This window comes from Calypte anna, chromosome 5A (assembly GCF_003957555.1).
Source record: "Calypte anna isolate BGI_N300 chromosome 5A, bCalAnn1_v1.p, whole genome shotgun sequence".
NCBI lineage: Eukaryota > Metazoa > Chordata > Aves > Apodiformes > Trochilidae > Calypte > Calypte anna.
This window is the reverse complement of record NC_044251.1, coordinates 17986054-17999753: the sequence shown is the minus strand read 5'-3', so window position 1 is coordinate 17999753 and position 13700 is coordinate 17986054. Positions and strand designations below refer to the sequence as shown.

The window sequence follows — 13700 nt, the reverse complement described above, 5'->3', positions numbered from 1 at the left end:
CCCCTAACTTCCTGTGATTCTGTGAAGGTAGCTAACAGGTTTAAACTTCCAGTGAGATCCCTTCCTTCAGGGAAGCTGGTAGCCATGCATGGGAAAAGCTCCCACCATTGCACGGGCACCGTTGTGGGGCCTCAGCTGTTAAAAACCATCTGGCCCTGGAGATAGGAGCAGCTCCAACCTTTTCCACACTCATCACAAAACAGTTTCTGAAAGTGTTATTCTTCCAGATCCATGGTTAGGACCCAACGCTGTCCAAATCTCGGTGGCAGTGTCAGCCTGATGCTAAGATACAAATGATAGCATCGAGTAAGACTTCTCCACCAGCATTGACTCCTTCACATAGTCAGACCAAGCTTTGCCAGCCAGCAGAGGTCTGATTCTATTTGCTTCTTCAAAGTCGTTTGGAAACTCATAACTTTTTGTAACACATTTTTATGTGAACCTTAAGAAGAATTCATGTTTTTTTCCTGAGACATAGTCTGTAGTCATGGACTGTTTTGTAAGTAATTGAGAATCTGACCATCAGCACAGACCCAAGCTGTGTTTCCTGTCATACCTTTCCCTTTCCTCCTCCCACTTTTTACAATAAATTATCCGTCTTCCAGGAGATTCCTTCAGATAGTGTCAATACAGTATTATTTTGGAGGGGGGTTGAAAATAGTGTTTTGTTTCAACTTATGTCAGCTGTTACACATTTTTATCCAAGCATGTGGGCATGCAATATGCACAAGTATTAGATAATGCTGAGGTTCTAACTCCTTTTGCTGCTAAACTCTCAGTTGCACAAAAGGCAAAAAATGGAGAATTGAGGTCATGCATGTGCCTTGCATGGTTAAAAAACTATCTACGAAGCAGGAAATTGTCTCACTGAACTTTACTTCTGTCACAGAGGCACAACACACCCACTCAGAGACATAAGAAAACAGAAATCAAAGTATTTCAGGGAAGTAACGGGAAGGCATGGGCATTTTTAAACCTGATCTGACCTTTTAAACCTTTCTCCCTGGTACTGACTATAGTGGGGGTACTTATTAGGCATAAAAGGACTGTCTTGCACAATATTTTTTTTTCCTCATTTTAGCTGAATTTCTGTCACTGGACCTCAGATGAATCAGTGGTACTAGGAGTAACTGAAAGCTTTTATAAAGGAGAGGTCTAAATCGTTGCATCCCTTTAGGGACTAAGCAGAGCTATAGGTGACCTTTTCTTTTGCTCTAAAGGAGGCTTGCAGTTAAAAGTAACTTTCTGATTTCTGGGGAATGGTTGACATGGTGTGTAACTATCTTTGCAAACGGGGGTTTTTATTCATTTTCTATGACATTCTGAAATTCTAGTAAATATTTTAGCCTGAGAGATTTGTACAAATTCAAGCTTAAACATGGGTACATTTAGAGGTGCAGAATGATAAAACTGCATCACTAGAAAGTGTTCCTGTAGAACAATAAACTATGGGGATATAAGCATTTTTACAACATTATGTCCATGCTGTGAAACTGTGCTGAATTTACTGTACTGTAACTTCCATGTGTGAAGCTGCTCTTTGGATTGCAAAGTTTTGCCTTTGCTTTTTGTTTAGGAACTTCTTGGGTGACTGGAAATCACAACTGAAATAATTTTCAGTTCTTGTTGCATGTGTTACTGAATCTTTAACAATTTCATGCCATCAGTTGTTGTGGTAAATTGGTAACTGTAACAAAAAGGTATACATTTTTTTCCTTGCTATGAATGCTTAGCAACTGTATGGTAACAATCCTACTAACTTTCCAGTTGTGTTCCAAAGCCAGCAAGACCAAAGCACACACTGGATTTTACCAGCTTTTAAACTGTTTTTTCCTTTCCTCCTGCTCTACATGCATGTTTGGTATAAACCAAATGCATTTATAAGTGCCTGACTTCTAAGAAACGTAGAATTTATGTCAGTATCTCACTTTCTCTTGGGTGTGAGGCTCCAACATGGACATCAAGGACATCAGTGTCTACCTAAAGCATGTCTGTGTCTGGATCTGTGGGAGGAGGAAGAATGATCACGTAGGCTTATGCCTCAGGAGTTCTGCTTTCGGAGGCTCTGCCTTGAGTGTAAAATTCCCCTAAGAAATATATTCTGTGACATAGTATCATGGGTTCCCCTCCAGCTTTGGGACTCAGCACGCCAGACTTGGCTCACTCTGTTCCTACAAGCAGTTATGGAAAAGCAGTGTCCTGCAAAAGCACAAAATAAAAACTGCAGCTTGTTTTGTACCCAGGGCAAAGCACTAGTACCAGTGCTTACTCCAGCCCTTGTCTACCTGGGCTGAAATGATGGCCAGGGTCTAAGCATGTGCAGGAGTGCTGTGGTGGAGTCTGTTCCATGGCACACAGCACCACTCACCCGTGTGTTTTCAAGTGAGGAGACATCCAGAGTTCCCATCCAGTCAGGCTGAGGCTCTAGCAACTACTGGCTTCTTCCACACTGCTCTTATTTGGCATTTGTCATCTGTCATCAGAATAATGCCCAGATAGTTAATCTCTTTGCCTCACCTTTCTTAAAGCCCTCTATGAGAAATGAATAGAAGGACAGAGGAAAATAAGGTGGGGGCCAAATGATTCTTACATTAAATGGGTAAGTAAGTCACAGTCGTGAGTCATCACATCTGTCAAATGAATGACTCCATGAAAATCCAATGTAGTCTGTATTTGAGCAGAATTACATGTTTCAGTTTGGCTCATCACTGTAATCTTTGACTAAATAAACCAGATAAGCTACTGGGCCAAGTTCTGTTCATGTGCTCCTCAACAGAAACTGCCCTGCATGAGATCTCTTTCAATATGCAAGCAGGTTTGTCTAATCTTGGTATTACTGGAAAAAAACCAGTTGGGACCATATAGCCACATAACAAAATCATAAAGTAACATCCTTGAAACGATTTGGTTTACTCTTCAACTGGACAGAGAGTTGTTCAGTGCAAGTGAATCAAATAAGATGCAGACAAACTTATTAAATGGTAGGTTAGTATTATGCTGCTTGAGAGTTCTCAATATTCAATTCAGGTGCATAAAGGATATCTTACTTACAATCAGATCCATGTTTCACCCAGGCTGATGCAGGATATTTATATATGTTCTGAAATGCTGTATATCACTTTAGTAGTGACAAAGTGTGTGTGTTGCAAAAGACAGCAAATTCACTCATCATTCGTTCAAAATCATTCATCTAATGAGGAATGCTAAATATTGGTTACCAATGAGAAATTCAGCATATTTTCTGTCAGAAATTGCCACATTCTCAATAATCAGTATCCTGTGCACTACAACTGTAAGAAAGAAAATGCAGTACCAATTCCCTCAGAATTTCAAAGACACTATTATGAAATGAATAGAGGTTTCACAACATCATTTTATCATTTTGTAATCAGGTTAGAGGCCAATCATACACGGTCATCGCTGCAAAGTAGATGAGGTCAGGGTTCCTCCCTACTAGTATAAGGTTAGCTGCTTAGCTACCTTTAAAAACCTTTTTTTTTTTGAGAGGGAAAAAATAGGATATGATTAAACTTTGAAGGAACATATTTCCTAGTTTCTGGAGTTGCATGGAAATTAAACATGTGATATCTATTAAAAGTAGTGAGAACTGTATGTCTAAATCCTATTAAAGTGTGAAAAAAAATTGAAGATGGAATGCCTTTCTGTAGAGTAACCCTGATGATATAAGACACATCTTGGGGCACCCCGTGGGCTTTGTTGAGGGATGGGCCCTGCCTCACTGGATGGTATTTAACCTTAGCAAGAGGCAAAGCAGACTCCATGGCCCAATCCTCCCCTCTGTGGTCACCACAGACCCAGAGATTGTCTCAATTTGCAACTGAGGAATGCCTGGGTTAAGACTATTAAGAAACTACAAAAAATGTGACTATACCAAAAATTCACTGACTGCAGGGATTGATTCCTTTACCTTTGTGACCCATGTGAAAGCAACAAGTGTTGAAAACATCCAGCAGCTGCAGAGTAAGAAGCCTCCTATCCCCTTGATTACAGAACGGCTTTAAAAGCATGTTGAAATACAGCTTGGCTTGAATGAAAGAAAAATGAAATGTGTTGTGAAAAATCATCTGTATATCTCTTCCTTTTTTATTATTTTTTTGGACTGGAGTATGTTATTTATAAGTCAGTATGTTATTAAAAACTAAGCATAGCACTTTACAGCCAGTAAAAGACAATAGACCAAATGTTACTGTTATCCACAGCTGGAGTGGATTGATAAAACCCGAACATTGTCTTTGCTCACATAGTTTAAAGTCTAAATAAAGATATGTGATCAAAAGGATAAATTGGCCCAGCAAGGTGGTGGAGAAAGGGCAAAAGGTGGAAAAAAAAGAAAAAACTATATCAGTAAGTTATAAAATGCATACTCAAATAAATAAGGTGGGTTTGCTGGGTACAGTAAAATTTAAAACGGTGATCTTTGGTTTGTTTGCATTATGGAAATGCAGGTTTTTCAAAACAGTGTTTGGAAACAAAAGAGATGATACTACCCCCCCTAAAATCTACTCAGTGCATTAAAATGAGTCAATGCTTACATATTTGTGTGTATGGATACTTCTTTCTCACATGCTCCAGTCAACTGATAAAAAGGCAGATACTATTGATACTATGTCATCTGACTGAACAACTTACTAGCAAGCTATCGTTTACAAAAGTAAGTGCATTTTTCACATTTATCTTTTCAACCTTATGTTTTTTACAAAAAAAAATGAGTTGAGAACTAGGGTGTAATTCAAAGTCAAGGGAAGTTCTTTGTGAAGAAATGCAATGAGTTTTTTTTCTCTGACTTCAGCCCAGCCCTGAGAGAACAAAGTGGCAGCTTTGGGGGAAAAATAAAATGAACAAAATGCAAGCAAGCAAGCAAGTGGCTAAAGAATCTACAGAAAACAAAACTCTCCTTGTTGGATGATAATATAGGTAAAACTGAGTTAAAATTTAGCTTTTGCATAGTTTCAAGTATATAATTTGACTGAATATTAGTTATTCCAAAATAAAGTTGTGTGTGAATTTAAAGTGTCAGTGCTCAAGTAAAATAATCCCATGGACTCTACGTGTTCCAGAGAAAAGAGTCACATGTGAAATCATTTGGTAATGGATACAGGTGAACAGACATTTTGGAATATTTTAATCGATATCTTGGTGCATCTTTGTGTTAAGCAGTTCTTGATGGTTTGAAGACAAACAGGAATAGAATAAGGCAAGGAAAGAAATTCTTGGGAAATTTGAAGAAGCAGCCTGGGCTGACACTGTCCCCATGAAATTGTTCTGCCCTTGTGAAGCATAGAGACCAAGATTTTATGTTCCCTGTAGAACTATTTTTAAAATTCTATTAATGAGTATTGCAACATCCCTGGCTAAGACACTCTGTTTAGTATGGCTATTTGTGTAAGCCATCTTTTAAAAAGAAAGCAGCTTCTTTTCTGTTTTTTTGTGGCAAAATCCACATCAACAACCCTATTGAATGTCATCGATACTCCAGTCCTTGTATCTCAAATCAAAACTATACTTTCATGTTGAAAAAAACCCCAAATAATCACAAAAAATAATCCGAGCTCAAAAATACAACAAATATCCCCATTGAAGGAAACTAACCTTTTTTAGATTTCTCAGAATTATTTTCCACTGAAGTCTCAATGTCCACTTAGTATACATTAGTTAGTGTCATAAAAATCATCCTAGTTCCTGGTGACCTTATTGGGAACAGAACCAGAGGCTGGATTCATGGATTTTAAAAAACAGAGCTGGATTCACAATAAATGAACTTCCCCTCTGGATCCTAAGAACATGAAAGCATCGTGCAACCCTATTACTCAGTGAAGATCTGTTCACTGGAAAATCACTGAGGGAATAATGAGCGGGGAAGAACAAGAGGAGGAGGAAAAGGTGAGAAGAAAAGAGAAAGGGCAAGAGAGAGCAAAAAGGGAAAGGGGATTTGCTTTTGATGTCACAGTTCTATCAACTCATGCATTTTTCATGGATACCAACTAGTGCAAAAAAAAAATAAAAAAAAATAAAAAAAATGCTGTGCTGACAGTCTGAGAATGAAAAAAATCAGCCATGTTCCCAAACATCATAATACTGGTTTAAAAATAATGAGATTTGAAAAATTTTAAAACTTTCCCTTCTAATTTGTAAACCTTTTGGGTTCTCAGACTTGAGATCTAGAAATATAATTGCTTTTAAGGAGGGCTGGGGTTGCAATTTAATCACATCTGCTGAAGAGCTAGAACGTAAAGCTAAGTGTTGCAAAGCCTCATTATAATCATAAGAGCTAGCAATACTAAATGTCATAATGATGGCATACTGTACAGTTTTGATGCAAAATGAGCTAAAAATTACCAGATGTTAGATACAAGTGCATTAACTCAAGTTGCATTTGTGACCTTTGCTAGAAAGTAATTAAAAACTGAAAGTGAAGCCAACTGGGAAATGAAAATAAACTCAGGAGTTAACCTATTTTGTAGCTTAAGCTTCATATTTTGCAAACTTAGCTAGAAGTGAGCATTAACATTTTTCAGTGCTTTTGATTAAAAGCTTTAACTTTTTAAACAAAGTAATTCATGGATTGGATGGAAACATTCTTTTAGGTTTTAGTCACACAAGCTACAGCAATGTCGGCTGTTGCCTTTACTTGCAGAGGTAAAGAAAACAACCTATGAACAGGTGCAGGAAACAGCAAGGACCTTTATTTGCAGGCAGAACGTTTTAAGTTGTAAACCTATTTTGCTTAAGTCAGATATTATTCACCTTCTTTGTTCTATGGGATTTCTACAGATATTCTGTAGCAGGTTTTTCATGTAAGTGCTGGACCTTTTGATGATGAACTAGTAATAATGGATGCAGAGTTTCAGTGTTTTTGTCTTCAAGCTGACCAGCACTCTTAAGAACACCCTTAAATTAACATCCCAGTTTTAATTACCAATGGCATCATTAAAAAAAGAAAAAAAAAGAAAAAAGAAAAGAAAAAGAAAAAAGTACAAAAAGAAAAAAAGGTGGCGAAAAATCAATACACTACAAAACCATAGAGTGACATTTTCAGTGAACTGAAAAAAGACCAGGAAAAGACGTGAGGGGCCCACGTACAACTTGTACACTCCTCTTTTTTTAATGCAATCTCACATTCAGCAAAATATATCCCTGCCTGTGCGCTCTGACAGCACTGTACGCCTTGGCTTTGGGGCTGTAACCGAGGGAGAAATGTCTCCGGAATGGCACTGTCAAGCGCCGAAACGGCTGCGGGTCAGCCGAGGGGAACAGCCCTGCAGGAGACGCGCCTGCCCTTGTTCTCAGGACAGGTACTGAGGGCAAGGGGTCCCTCCGGTGCCGGGCGGTGGGCTCTGCCTCCCGCGGGGTGGTGGTCTCCCAGGGGCCCCTGGTTTCGGAAGCGCTGGTAATGCTGGTGGCAAGAGGCGCGGGCGGGCAGCGCCGCAGGCTTGGCTTGGCCGCCCCCCCTGTGCTGTGCTGTGCTGTGCTGTGCTGTGCTGTGCTGTGCTGTGCTGTGCTGTGCTGTGCTGTGCCGTGTCCTGCTCTGCAGCCAAGCTCATCTCGGCCGTCGGCACCGCACGGAAATAGCCGCCTTCCCCCCCCTCCCGTCTCCCCCCGCCCCGTGGTCAGCCGGCCTGGGCCCACCCCCTCCGCACCGGAGATCTCCGGCTGATAATTCAAAAATGGAGGATGCGCCCTCTCAGCCATTAATTAATAATGTAGCTCGCTGTCTTCCTGTGTGACACACGCTGGAAGGCACCGAGCGGCCAATAAAGATGTAGGGGAGAGCAGGGGAAGGCTCCTCCCCGCAGCTCTTCCTGATTGAGGGCTTGAAGAAGTAGATCAAAAACTTCCCAGGAGCCGGGGGGGGGCCGAGGAAAGGGGAGAAACGCGGCGAGGGGGACCGCGCTTCGCACCGGCCGAGCAACGAGGGCATCCTGCGGCCGCACCAGGTGGGCAGGAGGGGCGGGAGACCCCACGAACCCCACGCCGCGGCAGGCCGGAGAGCGGGCAGCCCCCCGCGCCACGGACGCGCTGTCCCGCGGCGGCGGAGCCCGGCGGCGGCCGGGCCGGGCGGTGCCGGGGAGAGGCGCGGGGCTGGAAGGGCGAGGACCCCCATTAGGCAGCGTCCCGGCAGGGAGGGGAGGAGGGAGATGAGTGGTCGGCGCTGCCCCTCCTGGGTGTTTGCTTTGCGGGGAGGAGGAGGCGGCGGTGGCGGAGCGCGAGTTGGTGTTCGGCCCTGCGTGTGTAGGTCAGGGGCGGGGGAAGGGGGTGACCCAGGGGCAGGGGAGTCGCAGGAGACAAAGCGCGGCGGCGGTCGGGGTATCCCCGAGCCGAGCACGTTGCGCGGCTGGGGCGGGGGGCGCCGCCTCCGCCCGCCGCTCGGCGTCATGGCCCCATTGTGAGGTAGAGGGAGGCGGAGGCGGGAGGAACGATCCGCCGCCCGTTCCGCGCGCAGTTTCCAGGCAGGCAGCGGCGTGTCAAGTACACAAAAGGCCGCCGCGCCGCCGCCGCCGGCGCTTTCTCCCGCTCCTTCTCAGGCTCCCCCGGGGGAGGGACGCGCCAGGCCCGGGCCCGCTCCCTCCTCCCCGGGTCTGGGGGGCACCGCTGCCCACCCTCGCTCTTTCCCTACCTCTGTAATTTTTTTTTTTTATTTTTTGTTTTTTTCCTCCCCCTTGAAGCGGGTCCCGGGGCAGGAAGAGAACGCGGAGCAGGGCGATGCCGCTGCTGCACCGAAAGCCCTTCGTGAGGGTGAAGCCCCCCGCCGACCTTCGGCCGGACGAGCGCGTTTTCCACTGCAGGGTCACTAACGAGATCTTCAGGGACTACGAGTAAGTGACAAACCCTGCGTGTCCCTGTGTCCGTCCTGCCCCCCCCCCGCCCAATCTCCCAGCCGTGTCCTCCGGCGGCGGCCGCCGGGAGCGGTTTAGCTCCGGAACGGCTGACACCTCGGCGGGCGGGAAGGGGATTCCCCGGCAGCGCCGCGGGGAGCCCTGATGGGTGAGGGGGGGCGCGGCTGGCGCCGAGCCCCTGCCCTCCTGAGGGGGTGGGGGGAGAGGGCGGATCTTTAGCTTGGGGCAGGGGGAATCCCTGCCCCTCTTCGGCGGGGGTATCCCGCGGCCCCCTCCCCTTGCGGGGAAGGAGGGGAGCCGGCTTCTTACTTCTTGCCCTCCCCCCTCCGCTCCGTCTGCGGTGTCACCCTCGCCCCTGTCCCCGCCGGGGAAGTGAAAGTTGCGTGTGTGGGAGGCTGCGGGCGGTAACGAGCGTCTGCCGGGCCCGGGCTCTCTCCCTCCCCTTCGCCCCCGCTGGCAGCCGCGTGTTGGCTGCGGAGGGCGCTAGGCCGCCTCACGGAAGGGGCCGCGCTGGGCGCGTGTTCAGCCGGTACCGCGGGGCAGCGGGGCCGCCCGCCCTGGTGCGGTAGCGGCCGGGAGCGGGGCGCCGCCTGCTCCGTCCGCCGGACTCGGGGGGGTTTGGTTCTACCGCCGGCTCCCGCCGCGGTTAACCCTTCGCGGCCGGCCCTCCGCTGGGCCGGGGTGTCGGAGCCGCCCCGCCGCCCAGGGCCCCGCTCGCCCCGCCTCCGCGGGGAGCAGCCGACTGACCCGGTTGGAAATGGCTGTCGTGCCCCGCGGCCCGGCGGCAGGGAGCGCTTCCCGGGCCGGGGTTCGCTGCACCTGTCCGGCGGGGCGCGGGTCCCGCAGCCCTCCCTTCCCGGGCCGCATCGCCGGAGGTTAAATTCGGCCTGAGACTCAGCAGGAGCACCTGTCCCTTCAGAGCCTCCCTTTCTCGTGAGGTCTTTCTCCCTCTTTTCCTGCCTACCCTCTCTCTTTCTCTCTCTCTCTCTTTTTTTTTTTTTTTTTTTTTTTTTTTTTTTTTTTTTTTTTTTTTTTTTTTTTTTCGTTTTCCCGTTTCTTTTTTTTTTCCTTCTCTGTTTGTAAAAAGAGGAATGAAAATTGTGAAATAGCCGCTAACCGTTGAAGGTGCATTGCACGGACAGTCCCGAACTTGCTGCCGCTTTCTGTAGGGCTTTTAAGAACAATGGCCAGAAAGTCTTTTAACGAGGCGTTTTTCAGGAGCTGATAAATGTATGTGCTTTCACCCCCCCGAGTCTGTTCCAGCACCAGCCCCGCCTACATAAAGGCCCCCGATTCCAAGCTGTCTTTTTGTTTGGTTTGGTTTTTTGTGTTTTTTTTTTTTAAAGACTTGCAGACTAATGAGATTAAATCTGAAATAGTTTTCATTTGCAGCATATGAAATTAGAGCACACCTAAACCTTTTTCGTGTGTAGACTTGCTTTTCTTACTCAAATACACTTTACCTAATAAAATTTTAAAGAAGTTGGATTAGGTAACTTTGAAGGGTAATGCCTTACAGTTTCCTGGATGATATACTCTGGGGTGGGGGAGTGGGGGCATGTTGACTGTTTTGTTCCAAGTTTTGTAAGGACCGTTTTCATTATAGGGTTTATAAGAACCGAACAATCAAGAGCTGACTGACAGCCTACTGTTTCTGTAGGAATTAAGTTTCCCCTCCCCCAGCTTCCAGTATTTTGAAAGTTGCTTTTCTGGTTACAATTATTATTATCATGCAATTAGATGACTCTCATGTATTTGTTGACACTGCACTGAAATACATTTCAGGTATGTGTTGTTCTGCAAAAATTTCAGCATGAAAATTATCCTTTTAAAACATCTTTCTGCTCTCAAAGGTTTGGTGAATATTTTAAGTAATGTGACAGGCTTATTTACACTGCAAGTATGTTGTCACTAAGAAAAAGTAAATTCCATATTTAACCAAAGCTCATGAATTAAGGGATAAATTTAGACTTGTGTTCACACAAGCAATCCCTAGAAATGTCTGTGGGTGGTTAACTCAGAGGTCGGGGCTTAGAATATGGTATTTGGAAAGCTGTAGAAAACTGCTGTGCATTTTTCTTGTGGGCGGGGGTGGGCTTGAGTGTTTTGTTTGGTTTTTTTGCTTTGTTGTTTGTTTGTTGTGTTTTTTTTTTAAAATTTTTTGCTTCTTCTGACTTTTTTGTAAGGTTGGGTAAAATTGGTGCTTTGGATTGTAAAGTGTATTATTTTTTATCTAGCGAGGTATCCTGGCATGGATCAGTAAGTTTGGATTAATGTTAGTTATTTGTTCTCGTGCTGGAGAATGTAGGGTCATCTTACAGCAGGTTTTAAAGATGCTGATCCTTGCGTCTTCTGTTTGCAAAGTGATGCTTCAAATATATATTGTCTTCTGAAAATTATATATCTCCCATTTCCTAGGTCAATTAGATTAATAGTGATAGAGAGGACCCATTAAAAAAATTATATTAGCTATTTCATGAAAGTTGTCTAAATCAGGCTTCTGTGATCAAGCAACTTGAATTTTTTGAGGGGATAATTTAAAAATTACAGTCTGACTAGATTGAGTGGGCTGTATAGGTACATATGGTTACCTGAATTCACTCCCTTCCCCAACTGTGTCAATGCTTCCAATTACTACAAAAGGTTAGGACTTGTTTGTTTGGGGTGGTTTGGTTTTTTGTGTAGTTTTTTTTGTTCATTTGTTTGTTTTAATCAAGCACAAGCTTGGCATTGAAAAGCTTCTTTGATATCCATGGTAGCTTTAGTAGAGATGAAAACAGATCTTGTGTTAATATTACTCTATATAAGAAATCATTATGCTAATAGAAGGGAATTTGGCAAGACGACTATTTCGTAAAGTGACTTTACTGTTAAGAATGTATTTCCTTTTTAATCTGAAATAACATTGCATGATTTTGTAACCCTTTAAAAGAGGGTGTAAAGAGGTGGCAGGGTATCAGGCAGTTTATCAGGAGTAGCAGGAACTGGGGGAACTGATGTTCTTTATGCTTGGTTGTACTCTTGGTTAGAAGGACAGAACAAGAGAAGAGACTCTGGAACCATAGTAGCAGCTGGAAAAGCAAGGAGGGGGATGCTATGGGATACATGAGAAACATATGAAAGCAGTGGGGTTTCACCAGTCTGTGTCTGTGAAAGTTAATAGCTGATGTAGATGTGCAGTGCAAGCAACTATTAAATTATGGAAAGTCTTGCTTGTGAAAACAGCCTGAAAAAGAAAATGATGAGATGTATAGGTACAGTGATCAGAATGGTCATCATTCTAAAACACTGGAGGGACTGGGAAGAGCAGTTTTACATCTTGAAAACTTTCTGAAACTTCTTAGTAGATTGGCTTGTGGAATTTTTGATTGCAGTCAAAAAGAGATGTGTTCAAAAGTATTTTTAAAGTGTTCTTTGTTAAATTAGCTGGATTTTCCCATTTTGTTGAAAAATTGCTTGAATTGTATTCCTTAATACATAATTGACCTGTAATTGAGGAATAAATGTCTCTCAGTTTTGTTTGTTTCTTCATTGTGTTACTTTTAAGTGCATTATTGACCACTTCTGCAGACAAGGCAGAGTACAGGAATTCTGCTGTGATCCAGAATGCCAGAGTCGGTCTTCATTATTACCCTCTTTCCACAGACTAAATAGACTAAGTAACTGTATGTTAGAGGCTTATGAGGGCTTCATGATTAAAAACAATTATTACGAATTATTAATTCCATAGACTTTCTTCTGCATTTTCCTCTTTCTTAAATATTATTTCTTTAACATGACTTTCTCAAAATATGAGTTAGTTCTAAAATATTTCCCCAGACATGTTCTCTGATATGTAATTCTGTTTATAAAAAGAACACCTCCCCCAGCTTTAGACTAAGACAGTGAAAGGAAATGGTTTGAAAGAAACATGTTCTTGAAACACTGAAAATACAGTGAATCTTAGACTCAATGGGAACACTTGATTAGTTCAAGCAAACTGCATCTATCATTTCTAGGCTGGATTTTTACATCTATTGGAAATGCAGTCAGCACTGAGATGGCAAGTAATTTATCTCTAGCTTCTGTCAATGAGCTCCTTGCTCTCAAATACCTACCAAGTAGCAGTATGAAACTACTCCATGATTTGCTGATAATTCTCATGTTTTCTGTTCCTCACATGGAAAACTAGTTCTATAATATAAATGAAAATAGACATGCAGTTGAGAAGTCAGTATCAATTATTACTACAAAGGGAATTCAGTTTTTAGTCCCTGCTCCTTGAGTTAGTTGAGCTGATGTGGACATCTCCACTAGAGCACAGTGGGTCCCTTTGTCTTCGCACCAGCAGATGGGATCATGCAAGTGAGCTTTGTGGATTCCTGTTGTATGAACTTCTTTCTCCATGTTGTCAAGAGTTAGAGAGATCTTGAACCAGTGAGAAAGACCAAGGCTGTAATAACCTAAAAAAGTAGATAAGGCTTCAGGTGTGACATGGCAGCAGGTGCACTTGGATTGTGAATTTAAGTTGGATGTAGAATGTGATGGATCAGATGCATTAATACTCCAAGTAAATAAAAAGGGTGTCATTGCTGCTGATACTGTTCTCTTGCTTTGGCAGCTGTTGTGTCTGCTCTTTGTAAATCATTCTGTGATAAGGATGTGCACCAGAGAGACAGGGACAGAAGTACTACTAATAACATCTATTGCTATAGTGTTGGGGTTTTGTTTTCTCCTCTCAAACCAAGTTAAAGTGAGATCACTAAAACATTGAAATAAAACTGTGTTAACCACAGATGGTTTTGATGTGCTAGAAGTAATGACTAGCTACAAATAATGCCTTCAAAATCAAATGTAATGTTTTTC

General features: G+C 43.6%; 1 protein-coding gene across 3 annotated transcripts in view; it reads left to right on the top strand.

Moving 5' to 3' along the window:
* Positions 1 to 7253: 7253 nt before the first annotated feature.
* The window catches only part of BAZ1A (bromodomain adjacent to zinc finger domain 1A), a 65338-nt gene continuing 58891 nt past the window's right edge, over positions 7254 to 13700 (top strand). The window contains exons 1-2 of one of the 3 annotated variants that reach the window (XM_030451938.1): positions 7254 to 7313; positions 8685 to 8834. In XM_030451938.1, the coding sequence (XP_030307798.1) occupies positions 8722 to 8834 (113 nt within the window). In that variant the 5' untranslated portion in view covers positions 7254 to 7313; positions 8685 to 8721. Of the gene's footprint in view, positions 7314 to 7737; positions 7956 to 8190; positions 8251 to 8684; positions 8835 to 13700 lie in introns of those variants that run through there. The other 2 variants (XM_030451937.1, XM_030451939.1) reach the window with 2 other exon arrangements.